The sequence below is a fragment of the Rutilus rutilus genome (assembly GCF_951802725.1).
Source record: "Rutilus rutilus genome assembly, chromosome: 3".
Taxonomy (NCBI): domain Eukaryota; kingdom Metazoa; phylum Chordata; class Actinopteri; order Cypriniformes; family Leuciscidae; genus Rutilus; species Rutilus rutilus.
This window is the reverse complement of record NC_140211.1, coordinates 6,123,769-6,142,579: the sequence shown is the minus strand read 5'-3', so window position 1 is coordinate 6,142,579 and position 18,811 is coordinate 6,123,769. Positions and strand designations below refer to the sequence as shown.

General features: G+C 36.5%; 1 protein-coding gene across 1 annotated transcript in view; it reads right to left on the bottom strand.

Moving 5' to 3' along the window:
* LOC311288466 (Fc receptor-like protein 5) overlaps positions 1-18,811 on the bottom strand; it is a gene marked incomplete at its 5' end in the record, with an annotated part of 39,814 nt that overhangs the window by 8,536 nt on the left and 12,467 nt on the right. The window contains 6 exons of the mRNA XM_084405884.1: positions 1,411-1,674; positions 1,763-2,041; positions 2,117-2,401; positions 2,500-2,778; positions 3,777-4,061; positions 18,009-18,296. Of these exons, the coding sequence (XP_084262010.1) occupies positions 1,411-1,674; positions 1,763-2,041; positions 2,117-2,401; positions 2,500-2,778; positions 3,777-4,061; positions 18,009-18,296 (1,680 nt within the window). The remainder of the gene's footprint in view (positions 1-1,410; positions 1,675-1,762; positions 2,042-2,116; positions 2,402-2,499; positions 2,779-3,776; positions 4,062-18,008; positions 18,297-18,811) is intronic.

The following is an 18,811-nucleotide window of genomic DNA, read 5'->3' as shown; positions in this document are numbered from 1 at the left end:
TTTTGCAGTTTAATCTGCCAATTTATATGGTAAGAAACTGTCTGATGAATGTGAAAAGTGACCAGTCACATTTTGCTTTGTTTATATGTGGTATTTAAGAGCAGGTTCATGTAACATCACAATAAATGAAGTTCCAAAACGGAGGAGCCCTAAACATTCAGTCCTGTCAATCATCATTATGAGCGTACACAGTACAGGTCAAAAGTTTGGAATTTTTATATTTTTGAAAGAAGTCTCTAATGCTCATCAAGGCTGTGTTTATTTGATCAAAAAAAAAAAAAACAGTAATATTGTGAAATATTATTACAACTTAAAATAATAGTTTTCTATTTGAATATACTTTAAAAAATAATTTATTCCTGTGATGCAAAGCTGAATTTTCAGCATCATTACTCCAGTCTTCAGTGTCACATGTGACATCCAGTCTATCACATGATCCTTTAGAAATCATTCTAATATTCTGATTTATTATGAGTGTTGGAAACAGTTCTGCTGCCTAATATATTTGATGAATAAAAGGTTAAAAAGAACTGCATTTATTCAAAATAAAAAAATAATATTTTCTAATAATATAAATCTTCTTTACTATCACTTTTTATCAATTTAACACATCCTTGCTGAATAAAAGTATTGATTTATAAAAAAAAAAAAAGACTGACCCCAAATTACTGACCAGTAGTGTATATTGTTGTTACAAAAGATTTCTATTTTTTTAAAAAAATGTTTTTTTTTTTTTTTTTTTTTATTCATCAAAGTATCCTAAAAAAGTATCACAGGTTATGAAAAAAAATATTAAGCAGCAGAACTGTTTCCAACTTTGATAATGAATCATCATATTAGAATGATTTCTAAATGATCATGTGATAGACTGGAGTAATGATCCTGAAAATTCAGCTTTGATCACAGAAATAAATGATAATTTAAAGTATAATATTTTAATTGTTATAATATATCACAATATTCCTTTTTTTTCCTGTATTTTTGATCAAATAAATGCAGGCTTGATGAGCAGAAGAAACTTCTTTCAAAACCATTAACAATAGTAATGTTTCCAAACTTTTGACCTGTACTGTATAAGCAGCGACAATTCTTCCAGCATCCCTCCTCCTCCCCATCTCCTCCACTATTTCTCTTATTCTTCCTCTGCGCTGTCCTGTCATAGAGGGTTTAGATCGAGCCTCCTTTGAGGACAGCAAGCCAAGTTCATTTTCTATTAACTATTTTAAGATTGAATGGCCATGCAAACTCGCAAATAGATACGTATGGAGAAACTCATTCAAATAACTGAACAGAAGTCAGTCTGTCATCAGCTGTACAGAAAACAATTAGTGGAAAATGTCTTTAGACTGTAATTATAATTTAGGTTATAACATTAGACTAGTAGATGTCATGATTATAAACCGGACTCACCATGTACAGTGATGTTTCGAGGACGCCGTTTCTCTCCAGATTCAGACTCACACCAGTACACTCCAGTGTCAGATGTGCTGAGAGAGTCCATTACACATCGAGATCCTGTTTGATTTGCACAAGTTTGTGTGTCTTTGTCTGTGTATCTTCTCACTGTCCATCCAGTAGAGTTACTCTGATCCTCACAGCTCAGAGAGAGAGAGTCAGATGAGAAGTGTTGACTTCTGCTGGGATTGATGACCAGAGACACTGAAGCAGAAACTCCTGAAAAGAGGAAAATCTCAATCAAAACTGACAGCACAGAGACTGCAGTGAAACACAGATCCGGATGAGCACAAGCATAAACCCTCACCAGTGATCCACAGTGTGTGTGAGCTGCTGTTGTGTGTGTAATAGGCTGGTCGTCCTCTCTCTGCTCTGCACGTATAAACTCCTGTGTGCTGTAGAGCAGCAGGACTGAGAGTGTAAGATCCTCCAGCTCCTCTGCTGCTGTCTGACAGATGATCATGATCTCTGAACCAGCTGAACGTCCAGCCTTTAGAGGAGCCTGAAACCTCACAGGTCAGAGTCACTGATTCTCCTTCAGTCAGCCACGGCTGTGGAGACACTCGCACTGATGCCTGAGCTTCAGCTGAACAAAACATCACGAGTTACAGAGCCGTAGAGAAACTGATGGAGAAGCTGATCACAACAAACACACACTCACCTGAGACAGTCAGTGTAACAGCATCACTGCGCTGAGAGCTTTGAGTGTGTATCTGTCCTGTACAGGTGTATTTACCGCGGTGAGAGAGATCAACACTGCTGATGTTCAACTCTTGTGTTGAGGTTCGGCTGACAGTGTTTTTATATTGGTTGTTGGTTCCCTCTATTTCCCATCTGTATGTCCACTCAGTGTCTCCTCCCCACTTTATATCACATCTGAGAGAGACTGTTTCTCCTCTAAACACTCGTTCATCAGGTCGTACCGTCACCACAGCTTTAGGACTCACTGTACAAACACAGATTATTGCATTTATAGTTTCAGAAGTTGTGTAGATATTGTCTCTGATCTGTATTTGTTGCATCACACACTACAGTCTCTCTCACCTGTAACATTTACCCACAGTGCATCACTGTATTGTGTGTAATAGACTGGTTTCCCTCTTCCAGCTCTACACCAGTACTGGCCTCCATCAGACTCTGAATCAATCTTCAGGCTGTAGGAGTTTGTTTCTGTCTTCTCTGTCTCAGGGTTCAGTGTGTGTTTGTACCAGTAAGAGTCCCAGTTTCCAGTGGACGGATCCATGCGACAGGTCAAAGTCACTGTGTTTCCAGTCAGTGCAGCTCCTGCAGGATCTGATGTGAGTTCAGGCTTCGGCTGTAGATCTGCAGGAGAACAACAACAGATTCAGATCATCAAGACTCAAATAAATGAGCATTTAAATTACTAAAAGAATTGCTTCAGTCTTCTTATTGGCACAGATGTGGCTGATACAGAAGTGCATAAGAAAAGAGTTGAGCTACACATTACCCCTTCACTGTCACCCCTCTTTATCACATAGACATGAACATCACTATCCAAACTTAAATAGTTGTAATTCAAGAATGCTTTGAAACATAGACCTGTGACTGCTCTAGTTTTAAAGAAGACATTTGGAAGATTATTGTAGAAGTGAAAAATTATGAAAGTGAAACAAGTTTATGAAATTGTATTTAGTTTGGTCGCAGTACCAAACCTTTTCACTAGAGGACAGCCAAGCTCTGTTAAGGACCAAGGACGCCTCCATTTCCATACATGTTTAGAGTGATCTGAACCATATATTTCCATAATTATCATACAATTTATGAAATAGACATCTATTGAGAAGTAGTATGGGTGGTTTAGCAGTATTTTATTTGAATTCAACCTCTAATAAACGCATAAAAAACATGTATGTGCGTCACAGCCGCATCACAAATCAAGAATCCATCATTTGTTTCATTATATTTAAAACCTTTTCAGACCTTTTTTCCTCATAAAAATGTAATTAGTTTTATCTTTTGAACTGTTGGCATGAAAAGGAGTTTCTACCAATCTTTCATGATTTTTCAAAAATTTTCAATTTCAAAATAAAGGCCTGAACACGCATAATGAGTCTTAAATATTCTAGTTGCTAATTGATAAATTACTGCTCCTCTGTCATTTATTTAAAAAAAATTAGTCAGCAAGCTTTTAAATGATATATAGTTTGTCAATATTACTTTAGGTTTTTACAAAAATATTGTTTAAAATATATAATGACAAATGTCCCACATGTGGGTCATGTGACCCTGCAGTGTCTCGATTGGTTGTGTGATCATGATCATGTAGAGAGAGTTTAGGAGGACAATGATGTTCAACTCACCCTTCACAGAGAGAGAAACAGCAGAGCTTGATGTTGATGAGTTTGGTCTTCCATCTCTCTGTCCTTTACACCTGTACTGACCCTGATCAGACTCAGTAGCTCCTCTGATAGTGAGAGTGTCTCTGTTTACAGTGTAACGATCAGACGTCTGTAATATTACACTGTCTTTATACCACTCATATCTCCAGTCACTGTGATCAGACTTTATCACACACTTCAGATTGACTGTTTCTCCAGTGAATACAGGACTGTCTGGTGTCACAGTCACTGTAGATGTGGGTAAACCTGAGAAGAAAGACAGAAACACAAACTAAGAGACTCAAACAGTGTTATGAGGACAGATGATCAAGTCTCCAAGCTTGTTTGCTGCACTGATGGTTTCATTAATCTCCAGACCCTTATGGAAAGAAAATATATTCCCCTATATATGAATGATCAATGTATGAAATGGTTTAACAGTATCTTTGAACATATAAAGAATAATATATTGTGTTAATATATTACAATATATTGAATAATACATAAAGAATTATTGCTTTTCAAATATTGAATAAAAGTGACAATATATTTACTAATATATCATAATGTATGGAATTTAATATTCAGTAATACACTTCATAATATATAGATATACTGTATATGTGATCAGATATGGTACTGCATGTGTAATATAATATTGTAGATATATTTACTCGTGCAACTTTGTGACAGACTATCACGTGCACTAGTGCCTAAATAAGCACTAGCTAAAGAATAAGTACTAGGCAAGGCAGGTTTATTTATATAGCACATTTCATACACTATGGCAATTCAAAGTGCTTTACATAGAGAGGAATACAAATAATCACAAAATAAAAGTAAAGGAAAATTCAAACAGTTATTCAAAAGCTTTTCATAGAAAGGAATTATAATAATCACACTATAGCAATTCATAGAGCTTTGCATCGAAAATAAACACAAAATAAAAGCAGGGGAAATTAAAACAGAAAGCAATTAAAAGAGATAAAAGATACAGTTATAAGCCAAGCTCTGTTAATGACCATATAAGGACACCTCCATTTCCATACATGTTTAGAGTGATCTAAACAATATATTTCCATAATTTACATACAATTTATGAAATAGACATCTATTGAGAAGTAGTATGGGTGGTTTAGCAGTATTTGATTTGAATTCAACCTCTAATAAACGCATAAAAAAACACGTATGTGCGTTACAGCTCGTGCCACATCACAAATCAAGAATCCATCATTTGTTTCTTTATATTTAAAACCTTTTCAGACCTTTTTTCCTCATAAAAATGTAATTAGTTTTATCTTTTGAACTGTTGGCATGAAAAGGAGTTTCTACCAATCTTTCATGATTTTTTAAAAAAAATTCAATTTCAAAATAAAGGCCTGAACACGCATAATGAGTCTTAAATATTCTAGTTGCAAATTGATAAATTATTGCTCCTCTGTCATTTATTTTAAAATGATGAATATATAGTTTGTCAATATTACTTTAGTTTTTTACTAAAATATTATTGTTTAAATAAAATATATAATGGCAAACATCCCACCTGTGGGCAGGGGCGTAAATTTCATCTAAATGTTGGGGGGGACAATAAACATAACATTCCTCACGAGCAATTTTTTGAAGGGGACACCAATAATATAGGCAAAATTGTACTTTCTATGGATGTGTACACAGAGGCTAAAAAGCAGGCTTACTACTTGCCCCATTGAAGTCAATAGGGTGCAAATTTTAAAAATAGAATAACTCGGTGTAGGCAACACCGATTTTTGTCGTTGTTCTCTGTATTGACAGCACTCCAAATGTACAAAAAAATGAGCTCAATGTTAAAATTGACCGGAGTTCTCCTTTAATATATTACAATATATTGAATAATACATAAAGAATTATTGCTTTTCATATATTCAAAAAAGTGACAATAATATTTACTAATATATCATAATGTATGAAATTTAATATTCAGTAATACACTTCATAATATATAGATGTATATGTGATCAGATATGGTACTGCATGTGTAATATAATATTGCAGATATATTTACTCGTGCAACTTTGTGACAGACTATCACGTGCACTAGTACCTAAATAAGCACTAGCTAAAGAATAAGCACTACGCAAGGCAGGTTTATTTATAAAGCACATTTCATAAATTATGGCAATTCAAAGTGCTTTACATAGAGAGGAATATTAATAATCACAAAATAAAAGCAAGGAAAATTCAAACAGTTATTCAAAAACTTTTCATAGAAAGGAATTATAATAATCGCATTATAGCAATTCATAGAGCTTTGCATAAAATAGACACAATATAAAAGCAGGGGAAATTAAAACAGTTATAAAAGGAATTAAAAGAGATAAATGATACAGTTATAAAATGAATTAGAGTAAAATGAATTAAAATCTTATTTTGACTGAGATTTCCCCATGACGGTCAGTATTCTTCTGTGGATTTTCATATACCGTGGATTATCTGAGCGCATCAGATTAGTAATCTGTACCAATCCAGACCAGTAATCTGAACTAGTCACCACAGTGTTCCCTTGACCGTCATGAGTCAGTCCCTCTCAAACTCCACCACAGAAAGAGCACTTGCTCACACTAGTAGCTCAAGAATAAGTACTAGTACTAAATGTAATCTAATACAGCGGTTCTCAACCTTCTGCAACTCATGGTCCATTAATGACTGATTAAACACATTCTGAGGATCACCTTTCCAATATGATAGTATGAACACAGAATAACAGAGAATTCAGAAAGTGCAATGATATTCTCTGCTGTTAATCTGTTATGCCACTGTAACAGACTCAAGTCAGCTATAGATGAAAACTGGCTTTATATAAAAACACTTGTCAGGTTTACTCAGTAACAATAACAGGCTAACACACCTGTAACAACAGGTCAGACACACAAGAGGGGAACATTCTCTCTATTCATTAGCAGAAATGTTCAACAAAGTTCATTCACCCCAATTTACATACTGTAAGTATAATTTATCAAATACAATTAGCGATATTAACATGTTTAAAACAATATTCTTTTGGCTTCCCAACACAGCCCGGGTGTTTTGAGTTCATGTCTCTGCAGCTTTGATGGTTTTAGCGCCTCATTTGACAACATTTCTCCACATTCAACACACTGCGCCTTCAGCTTAAGGGGATTGCACACGGGACTATGGAAAGCCAAGAGGGCAATATCTGTCTTTGGAAACGTGAGCTTTTGTTCTGAATGTATTTTTGTTTTATTTCTTTATTTTATTTCTTTATATTTTATTTCTAATGCTATGATGCTTGTCTGTTGTCTGATTAAGACATTTCATATTTTGTACCAGGCCATATATGGTTGTTTATATTGTTCAATAAAGTTATTAGTAAAAATAAACAAATAAATAAAATAAAGAAGAAACTACTGAGCCTATTGTTATTGTATACAGCGCACAAGGTGTACATGCTCCGAGTCTTCTCCAGTTTTAGTGTATCTCTGTGGCAGAATTACAGCGCCACACACTGGTCTGGCATGTGAACTACATCGTTTTGAGTCGGTTCAGAGCCCGTCTACGGAGAGCCTGGCCACTCCCTATTAAGTCCTATTGTACCGAATTTTGGTTGTAGTTCCACCAGAGTTCCACTGGGGGCGATCGCCCATGAGTGCAGAATGAATGGGAGTCAATGGGGCTAGACGGCTAAATTTGTCTCTTTCACCCGATTGCCGTTGAGAAATCTCAGATCTGATTGTAGGTTTTGCAAGTTCAACATGGGTTATAGGTCGAAAGTTGAATGAACGACTACTTATGTCCTTTCGATTTCTTACAGGTTGAGTTGTTGTTGCCCATAACAAGCTAGCATTCTGCTAATGAACGCTGATTGGTCAGTGAAGGACTGATTACGACCAGAGATACCGCTTGATGGCATCGTGACATCCGAAGCAGGACCAGAAACAAACAAAACAAAAACTCTTCTAGCACGTGTATTTACGTGTGTTGTTGATGCCTCGAGAGAAAAGAAAGTGCAGAGCGCGAAAGCACCAAAGCAGCTTTGCCGTAAAGGATTGCCGTAAAGCAGTATCTCTGGTCGTACGATGTGTATGACGTCATTGACACTTCAAAAGACTTTTTAAAGCAAATAAGTGACTCTAAAAAAATCGAACACCCAGCAATGTGTAATTTCTTTGCATCTCCTTTCGAATACAACATTCAAATTAATAGAAAAAAAATTATATCCTGAGAAAAGTGGATTTTGATGGGTATAGCGCCATAGACCTCCATTCATTCTGCACTCGCCTGCGAGCGCCCCCGCATGGACAGAGACGTGTTACTGCAGCCAGTCCAGAAACCGGAAGTAACAAGAGAGTGCCAATTCTCTTCATATTAGACATTCTCTGGTCGGTTTCGGTGGTTTCGTGCGTACGCAATATAAAAATATTTCTTTAGAGGACGTCGTGATTACGTTTTTTTTAAGTTTTTCTTTTTTTAAGATTGGATCAGGAAACTCTGGTTTGGTGTGGATGTGGCCTTACTAGTTGTCATATCAACAATATAGTGAAAAATCTGTGGATGATATTACTGAACATTTATTTAACCATAGTGTATAAAAGGCTCTGACATTTCTGGGTGCCTGCCGCTTTAAGACTCTTCTTCTGTGGTTATAACTGCCATACATATTATTTCTGTTATTTAACATGTTTTTGTTATATTTGTTTAATCCATTCATGAATATTGAGTGTTTAGTTTAACTAGGAACTAAAGTACATTTTGCGTTGCACTCTGACACTTTTAAAGGTGCAACAGGAAAAACACATATTTGGTCAGAAATTATTCTCCGTGTGTGGATTAAAGTTACACGTGTTTTGAGTTAAGAAGTAAAGAAGATGTTTTTCATTTTTGTTTTTTGAACCGGGTATTTTCAAGTGAACTCATTCCCTCTTGGTTGTGTGCAGCCAGCGAGGTATGTGTATTACGTTTGTATTTCCCGAGTGTATTTGTATTTAACTCTTTATAGTGTATGTGAACGTGATTATCTTTATATAGGCCTTTTTCACGGAAGTTAGAACGCACATCCGGTTCAGCGTTTGTTGTGTAAAGCGACTTCCGGTCGAAACAGCAATGGCTGAAGCAACATCGAGGTGTCACTGTAGCATCCCTCATTGCTCAAATAATAATCAGTGACAACCATATTTGAGTTTTAATGCTTTTCCAAGCGATGACTGTCTGACAAAGAAGTGGATGCATGCTATTTGACACGTAGAATTCCCGACGTTTAAGATCGCTAGAAGCGCACGTTTGTTAGCCGATGCTAATTACACTGCCGCTACTGGCAGTAGCCTACTAAGTTATATATATATATATATATATATATAAGATTTATTTTTTGTTAATAGGCTATCTTCATTACCCAGAGATATAATTAAACAAAGTATTAAACAAGTAGCCTAGTCAAAACACATCTAACAGAACAATGTTTATATTTTACATTGTGTTCTTATTTTTTTAATTAACGAAATGTCAATTTTCGTCTTTACAAAAATCTTCAAGATAGCCTACAATCTTCAAATGTATAACGGATTGTCACCTTATAAACAGTTTTTTGTGTGGTGGAATATGCAATGATAGGCTATGTTGAAATATATGGTTAGCATCTTATTTTAAACTTTATTTTATTAGTTCATTAACTATGCCAACTCAACTAATGCAATGTAAAGAGCTGGATACTAATTACTAATTAAACAATGTCAACTATTAAATGTAGGCTATTGATAAGATTTGCCATAGACTAAAGATTTTTTCTAGTAGTCATTCATTTAAATCAAGCGCATACATATTGCCGCAAAAGTAGGCTAATGGTAATAAATTTGTCTGAAAAAATAACGAAGCATTTTAATTGTTTATTAATAAACTGGTGTTTTCTAAATCAGTGTCGACTGAAAACATCTCCATACATATCCGCTGTAAAGTAGATGCACCTTTCATCGGACAGGATTACATCATCAGATAGTAGCCTACCGTACATATTTGCTTTCAATTGGATTTTTTTTTTCGTTATTGAACATTTCAAGCTTTATAGATATATTTCTCTTGTCTGTGAGGCTAGTGATGCGCTGTTTTTTCAGTTCATTTTTGAGACGCGCCCCAATTCACAGAGATCATGAAAGCGCGTCCTGTTTCTTTTATTTTACAAAAGCACAACGTGTTCTTGTTGTTGTGAGTTTACACAAATAAAAGTAGTTGCGACTAATGTATTATTGTTTTCTGTATGACCAGAAATGATGGAGTATTTTAAGTTGTTACCGCACTGTTAGGAAAATGCGAGTGATGGCACCGGCGCCTGCAGTGCGCACAAACACTTGGATATGTGCTTAATAGGGCGAGCGGCCATGCCAGACGGACAAGTCCTCTTCATGTTTAACAAATTAAATCATGAATTTTCTACGGCGAGTAAGCGCTGTACCAGTGTGCGCTGGGCGGCTGAAACACAACACTAGAAAGCTGGTGTTTTTCTTTAAATAAAGTTTAGGCTTTAAAATAAATATTGTCACAATAATTTGTTTATTTTATAGGCTATTTATATTTTTCCTTTTTTGTTTTGCATTGAATAGCCTACCATTTAAAGGATTTGTTGTGCACCGCAATGCCATCATCCCATAGAAAGACACGTTAAGATTTTTCTTTAATAAAGGGTTTCTATGGGAGGAAAACGCTTAACGTGTAATTAAATGCGTTGCGTTCATATTCTGGACTCATCTGACTCGTCTTTTCTGTAGTGTGGTTTATTAATAAGGTGTGTACAGAATTTGATATTTTAACATGTCCATTGGGGGCTATCAGCTTTTTGAACGTAGATGTATGATAGACATGATAGGATTAGGCTATATCAATTTTATGTGGATAAAGACATATTTTGTACATAAAATAATGTACAAAATAATAAGGAAATAATATGTGGCAGCAATGTGGCACCGTAGCTTACTCTGACGACGAAATAGTGAGGTAACAGCGCTGGAGCAGATCATGACTAGCAGTCACTCCTTCCAGGTATGTTTATGCATTTCTGAAAACAAATTATGAAGCTACTTTCCCGTCATATTTTATTAAATCTATTATTGAAGCCTTTACATTTATGTCCTTTCACTTTCAAGTCATAATATAATTTTAGTTAATGTTGACACAAATTAAATTACTGTTCCAGGAAGATATCACCATACTTTATCCAAATAATGCTCACTAACTATTCCACCACACAAAGGACTGTTTATAAGGTGACAATCCGTTATACATTTGAAGATTGTAGGCTATCTTGAAGATTGTATCTTCTGTTATAAAGACGAAAATTGACATTTCGTTAATTAAAAAAAATAATAAGAACACAATGTAAAAAATAAACATTGTTCTGTTAGATGTGTTTTGACTAGGTTACTTGTTTAATTTAACTTGTTTAATACTTTGTTTAATTATATCTCTGGGTAATGAAGATAGCCTATTAACAAAAAATAAATCTTATATATATATTTATAACTTAGTAGGCTACTGCCAGTAGCGGCAGTGTAATTAGCATCGGCTAACAAACGTGCGCTTCTAGCGATCTTAAACGTCGGGACTTCTACGTGTCAAATAGCATGCATCCACTTCTTTGTCAGACAGTCATCGCTTGGAAAAGCATTAAAACTCAAATATGGTTGTCACTGATTATTATTTGAGCAATGAGGGATGCTACAGTGACGCCTCGATGTTGCTTCAGCCATTGCTGTTTCGACCGGAAGTCGCTTTACACAACAAACGCTGAACCGGATGTGCGTTCTAACTTCCGTGAAAAAGGCCTATTGTCATACTGTAGTTTGACGGTGGATTTCATTTATGGTGAATGTGATGGCGGACAAAAGGATGACAAGAGCAATAAATCCATCAGTAACCAGAACCGTGGTGTCGTTTATTTCCTGGAGGGAGTGATAGTGGTTACGGTAGAGGAAGTGTGTAGCTAGTGTGTTGGTTATAGTGGGTACGGAAACGTGTTCAAGTTCAACAGCATAGTTCAGCCTACGTACCTGTGTTGTGTAGCTTCTTTAGTCCCTTCTGAGTGATCCAGCTTCCAATATTCATGTGTTGAGTTAATGACGAAAAGTAAGTGACTGTCACTTGTGTTTGTGTTTCTATATTGTAGAATTACCGTGCATTAACATGTGCCCAGCGTGAGTGAGATTTATAGTGATAGAACAATGTTTATGCTGTAAAACACTGTAGGAAATAATAAGTTAACTGGTGTGAGCCTTCTGATGTCTAAGTTACGTAGTAACGTTTATAACATTGAGTTAAGAAGAGTTAATATCGTGCTCAGGAGACCATGTGCGGACGCTGTTGTGTAGTAGCCTTGTCTGGCCAGAGGATGTCGCCATTGCTCCTTCTGTAAAACCCGTTTAATACAGTTTCATGTGAACTGGTCAGTGAGAAAGGAGAAGCTCCTTATATTTCTCCAAAGAGTAATATCCTCGTTTATGTAATTGCAGATTGTTTAAAGGGACATAGCAATGTTTATTGAGATATTTATGTTTGATGATCCTGATTTGTATTATGTGTGTGGATTTATTATTTACATTGCATAGTAATTTAAGTTCTGTAACTGTTTAAATGACAGTACATAATGGTGATTTATTTGTTTTTTTTTATCAGACTATAATGACAATACTGGATATTGTAATGTTCTGATGAGTATTGCTGGAGCTCAATACAGTTAAAAGAAGAAATGACATCTCCTCGTCTTTATTCCTGTGTCCTGACCGATACACCATCCTGTTTACTGGCTGAAAACCTTGATGAACTAGCCCTACTAGAATACCTCACTAACAGATAGCTAAAGTGCATTTCTTAAGTTAATTTTTCATGTTTTTTTTTGTGTTTTTTTTGTGTGTGTAAAAAAAATATTGCATCACAATAGTGATTGTCAAAACATTTTTGTAACTAAACTGAATTTTATTAGGCTTAGTGACAACATGTTACAATGTTAAGGCTACATGGTACAATTTCTGGTTTTCAATTCAATTAGGCCTATTGTGATTTGATTTAATATTGACTCATTTAAATAAATATTAGGTAGGCTACACAAGATAGGCATAAATTTTTCTTAAGAAAAAAACAACTCACCTAATGCTGTAAACATACAGAGAGATATATAATGCGTTTTTTTATTATAATAACAACTTTATTTAATGATATAAGTAAAAACATAATAAATATGTAATATAGAACACATATTTAGCAAAATACTCTCTATAGCTCTTTTTTTCTAGCCAACTATGTGCTAGGCTATAGCCTATATTATGCTCATCAAATGGCTTTCCTGAGGTAACGTTAAATGTTATGTGACATAATTGACCTTTCGCCGAGCCCCGCCCCCCTTAGTTACTGTTGCTACGTCCGACAAACAAATGATCAAACACGACCAGCGCGACAGATTGCCATGACGGGAAGAGGTATACCCGTGCGTGTCAGTGACCATTTTTGGAGCAATACCTCCGCGATATCCTCCAGATCGAGGCAAAAGGGGTTACAGTATGCAGTGGAGGGATATATTCAAAATATAAAAATACGCAATGAAGGAGACACGACTACTATCTACGTCTCTGTCGAGGCTAATGCTTACATAATATTTGTTCATACACATAATTTGTGATATGACAAAGAACAAGAAAACAAGTGTTTAAAAGCATTGAAAGACACTCACTGTTGTGTTTTTGTGTGAAAGAAAAAACTCTCTGAAAATAAAAGTGCTGTCAGCAATAATTTATTATGTGTGTTTTTTCGCATAACACACTATGACTAAAATTTTAAATGCTGCAAAACACATGGGAGTTATATTCTCGATGCTGTAGTTTATCTGATCAGTCACAGTATATCATTAATCAAGCTTAATTTGACTTTTCAACTACAATTAGGCAGGGTGAACTGAAAGCTTTTACAATCTTTTAGCTATAACTTAACTTATATCATTGACAAAAGTATGTGGTGCATTTTCTTCCAAAAATGATTTTCTTTCTCAAATTCATGCTTCAAGTTGACAACGCACAATAAACGAAATCACACAATAACTGTTTAACCAGACATAGCCTTAATTTGCATCTAAATAACTTTCATTGCTTGTCTTTCATAATGCACTTACCATAATATTTATTAGGGGGACAACAGATCACAAAACTCGCGGTTGAGACCATAATATTTATTAGTGGGGCAACGGATCATACTAACAATATTATGTTTTTTGAGTAACAGATAGGATAGTTTTTCAGATCAGAAAAACAAACAAAAAAAACTTTAAGTAGCCATCGACACCACAGCCAGCAGACGTATTTATGCTTCGTAATGTTCGACACATTTAACTGGGAGTGGGGCCGTCCACACTGTTTTATCCATTGTAGGCATCGCTCACGCTGTGTTTTCGGCTTTGGGAATGGAAAGAACACAACTCCTCCAGACAATCTCTCGGGGTATCTAGTGTCCGATTTACAAACGCCGTGGGCGCACGCTTCACCATCTTGCTAATGTTTGTCGGACCTGCTCACATAGTAACGGTTGCTATGATGTGTGATTGGACAATGGCCGTTTTGGGGGGAGGGGCTGGCGAAAGGTCAATTGTTCTCCAGCTGTTTTATTGACCCATTTGTTTCATTGATTGGTCGATATTATGTATGAAGGAATATACATTTCGGTAATTTTACTGTATCTTTCAACATTGTTCATTCGTGTTTATTTACTAGCTAGAGATAGGTTCACCTGCCGCTAGGAATCTGTCATGTCCACTGATCTATATAATGTCATTCTATATAGATCAGTGGTCGCGTCACATTTACAAGCGCCAAAACGGTATTTACTGTTTGAATTTCGTAATAAAAGTGACAGAATCTGAGAGCTGAGTTTTTTTACATCATAAGTAACCTGCTCTGTCTAGTCTGTCGGTCTCCGTGTCCTCTTTGCTTCGCGATTTTTCTGTGCGTGAGAAAATAGATGTGTCGTGAGAGCGTATGAAAAGTGTCCCTTCGCAGGGAGCTTGATTGACAGGCGATCTAACCAATCATAATCCGCCATCCGCCATTTTGTCCGACAAAGCAGTCAGGAGAGATAGCAGATTAACATGGGAGGATTTGAACTTGAAAAACGGAATGTACTGACGCCTTTCCACGGTTTAAAACAACATTCCTTCTTATGTTCATTCATGTTTATTTGATGCTATAAATTAACTAGAAGGTAGAGATGATCGGTTCACGAGCAGCTTTAACTTATGCTCTACAGCGATCTGTCAGACACATTTAAGAGCCACAAAACGGTATGTATCGTTTAATTTCTTTTAAAAAATGACCAAATTTGAAAGGTGAGACTTTGTTTAATATGTTTAATATCAAAAGTAACCGAAAAGTAACCTGGTCTGTCCTGTCTGTCAGCGTGTTGTCAGTCTCCTCTCTGCTCCGCGATGTATTTTTCACCGTGTGAGAACATGGTGTGGCGTGAGAGCAGCGTAGCTTGTCGGACATAGCGACAGTAACTAAGGGGGGCGGGTCTTTGCGAAGGGTGAATTGCGTGTGTCTGGCCCTGTCCCAAATGGCACACTCCGGACTTGTGGACTTCCTCAGAGTCCACACTTTGGTGACGTCATGTAGTGCAGACCTATAGGGCCCTTGGCGCGAGTCCACGAGGGCGCATTGAGAGGTATTTCTGGGACAGACTTGATCAGCACGCCGGAAATAACGGGCTGTTTTTTTTTTGTTTTTTTTGCATTACAATGGAAATAATACAAAACAATGAACATGAACATGTGGGGATACAGAGAAAATGAAAGTAAATAATAACAGTAAATAAAATATTTTTACAATTTATATAAAACTTGTTCTATAATACAGGATATTTTCGAAGCTCTTTTATTGGAGGGGATTTTTTGAAGTGAAGAATAACTGTAAATCATAAGCAAAAAATTTGCAACTAGGTTTGAATTTAAGGTATCTTGCTTTGTGAATATGATATTTACCCATCGTACAGAAAAAGTTTAATATATCATCTAGCTTTTTATTTTCAGAGAAATCAGAGTGAAAAATAACCTTACTGACAGAAATATTACAGGTCTGGTTGTTGTTGGACAGGAGAAATCACATTTTTTGCGCTCCAACGTCTTATCTCCATGTCAACTACACAGCCTAATTTTACAGTTCTATATTTTGATATTGTGCATATCACCTGGGCATTAGACAATAGATACACCATGCTTATTTAAATGATGTATACAGTTGTACATAATAATACATAATGTTCCATTTGAACTAAGATTGCAATTTTAAAACATAATGAAAATGTGCATGAGTTTCAGATGAATTTACAGGTTTCAATATTCATACTATGTTTACATATGACTCAGTAAAGCCCTGCCATTATTTATTTAATGAATCATAATGCGATCGTATTATTAAACGCGCTATTATTATGTTTGAGACATCAACCACTGGTCGATTACCATAATGTTTGTATAAACTGTAGGTAACCACTGATAAAATGTACATTTAGGTCATAAAAACCGTAATATTTTCTTCTCAGCCATGTCAACAATTATCCGCGAGTGAAATCTCCTCCCATCTGTTGTCTGATTGGCCTTTCGCAAGGATTCCTGGGTAGTTAAAGTGCGTGGAGCCTGCTTCTATGCGGGCTTCGTGGAAGACCGCTTCAAGGGTACAAAGGGGGCGCTGCTGAGCACACTTCAGAGCGGTAAAATGCTGAATGGGACAGCCTACGGACTCATAGACTCAGCGAGCACGCGCAATTCAAGTCCACGAGACCGAAAGTCCGCATGAAGTGCGCCATTTGGGACAGGGCCTCTCACGGTGTGAATGCGTGAGAGTTGGCAACTCTGAAGCTAACTGCGAACTGGTTCACTTCCTGCACAAGACCCGCCCTCCTCTCTAGCAATTCATTCTCCCATTGGCTGTGACAGCTGTGCGCACTGACTCTTGAATCAAGGTGGTAGGTTGAAGGGGACCGGTGTGTTATTCAAGTCAGATTAGGGCCTGTTCACATATCGCGTCTTTTGCGCGCTCAAGTTCGTTATTTCAATATTAGTTATAGTTCAGAGTTTTAACAGGTTATGTGACAGACACGGGTAAGTTTATGGATGAGTAAGTGGATAATCGTAACTTTTTAATAATAAATATGATAAATATCATCATATAACAAATGTTAAAAAAAGGCCAGACATAAAAAAAAAAAACCTTATTCAGCCATATAATCTTTACAAGCACAGATTGTTTTTAGTTCAGACAATCTTTCTTTTTAAATTTATTGAAACCATCAAAAACAATATAATTTGTGTTCACAGTAATATACTTCTCAATAGTTTAATCAGTAATAAAAAAATAAAAATAAAAACTGTTTAAAGATTACAAGTTTAAAATAATAATGATTGCACAATCTGCAGTAAGAATGTAAATTGCATATTGAAAGAAAGGAGAAGAACGACTCGCTGCTTCTCAGCGTCTGTTTTCATGGATCTGTGTCTCATGTCGAAGCTGCGTCCTCTTGACGTCACATTTATCGGCCGCATACGTCATAAAGAACGTCTTATTTCAGGACAGTCACCATTATAAACCTGAGCGTTATTGCTAGTGAAGTGTAAACTGTTGTAGTTTCCTCATGGGAATGTAATGGTCAGTTTACTGAGATGAAGAGCCTCATGACGTTTGCGGCAGATAAATGTGACCTCCGGAGGATTCAGCCTTCGAGATGAGACACAGCCGGTGACTCCAGGATTTGATGATCTGTTGAGATTGAGAATGTGTGTGTGTTGTTCACCATGAGCTCTGAGTGACTGAACTTACTCACAGCGGCCTTTCTGGAGCCCATAACCACGAGTGAGAAAGGTCTATATTAACACCAGTATTGGTGTCGGCCCGATACTGCGCTCTCATATTCATAAAAATGCTCCGATACCAACAACCGATACTAATGCAGTGTGTGTGTCCAGACAAAGAAACTGACAACAGAGAGTATAATGGGGATAAAAAAGCTGGTTAAAAAAGAAAAAAGATACAATAGAAAGTCATCTGAAGTAAATGTATCTAATCAGTGGAATATTAAACTAAATAGTAACGCCTATATTGCTGTTATGAGACGCACAAGATTGTCGAGCGCATCTCTTTCTCACAGACATCAGTGGAAAGTTTGTAGTGAAAGTTTTTATGAGGACAATGATGTTCAACTCACCCTTCACAGAGAGAGAAACAGCAGAGCTTGATGTTGATGAGTTTGGTCTTCCATCTCTTCCATGTCCTTTACACCAGTACTGACCCTGATCAGACTCAGTAGCTCCTCTGATAGTGAGAGTGTGTCTGTTTACAGTGTAACGATAATCAGACGTCTGTAATATTACACTGTCTTTATACCACTCATATCTCCAGTTACTGTAAGAGTTTATCACACACTTCAGATTGACTGTTTCTCCAGTGAATACAGATCTGTCTGGTGTCACAGTCACTGTAGATGTGGGTAAATCTGTGAAGAAAGACAAATTTGTCAATATTTTATGTCACTAAATAGTTTCATTCAAATTCCGCTGAGAACTTTTAGAGGTTAAAGATTCTCTATAAACTCACTTTATTTCCACTATAAATGCAGTGATTATTAGGGGTTCAAGCATGAAATGCTGAAACCCTATTGTAATTGTAAGGATTCGTAAAACGCATCGTGCAGGACAAACCGTAAGGCCTAGAGACTTGAAACCTGGCCAGATGGTAGGCCTCAATTTGGGGACAACCTATCAGAGTATGACCCCGATTGGCCCATAGGTGGCGCTACAGCAACCAAAAATTCAAAATCGCTCATAACTCTTAGACCGTTTGTCCCAGAATCAAGTGTCTTATATCGTTGGAATCCTTGGCTCAAGGCGGACAAATGGCTATCTCCAATTTGCTCGCCCTTCAGGCGCCAATTTCGAGTAAATTGCATTTTTTTGAAAAACCTATTTTTGCGCACTTCTCCTAGGTTTTTGGCCCGATCGGAACCAAACC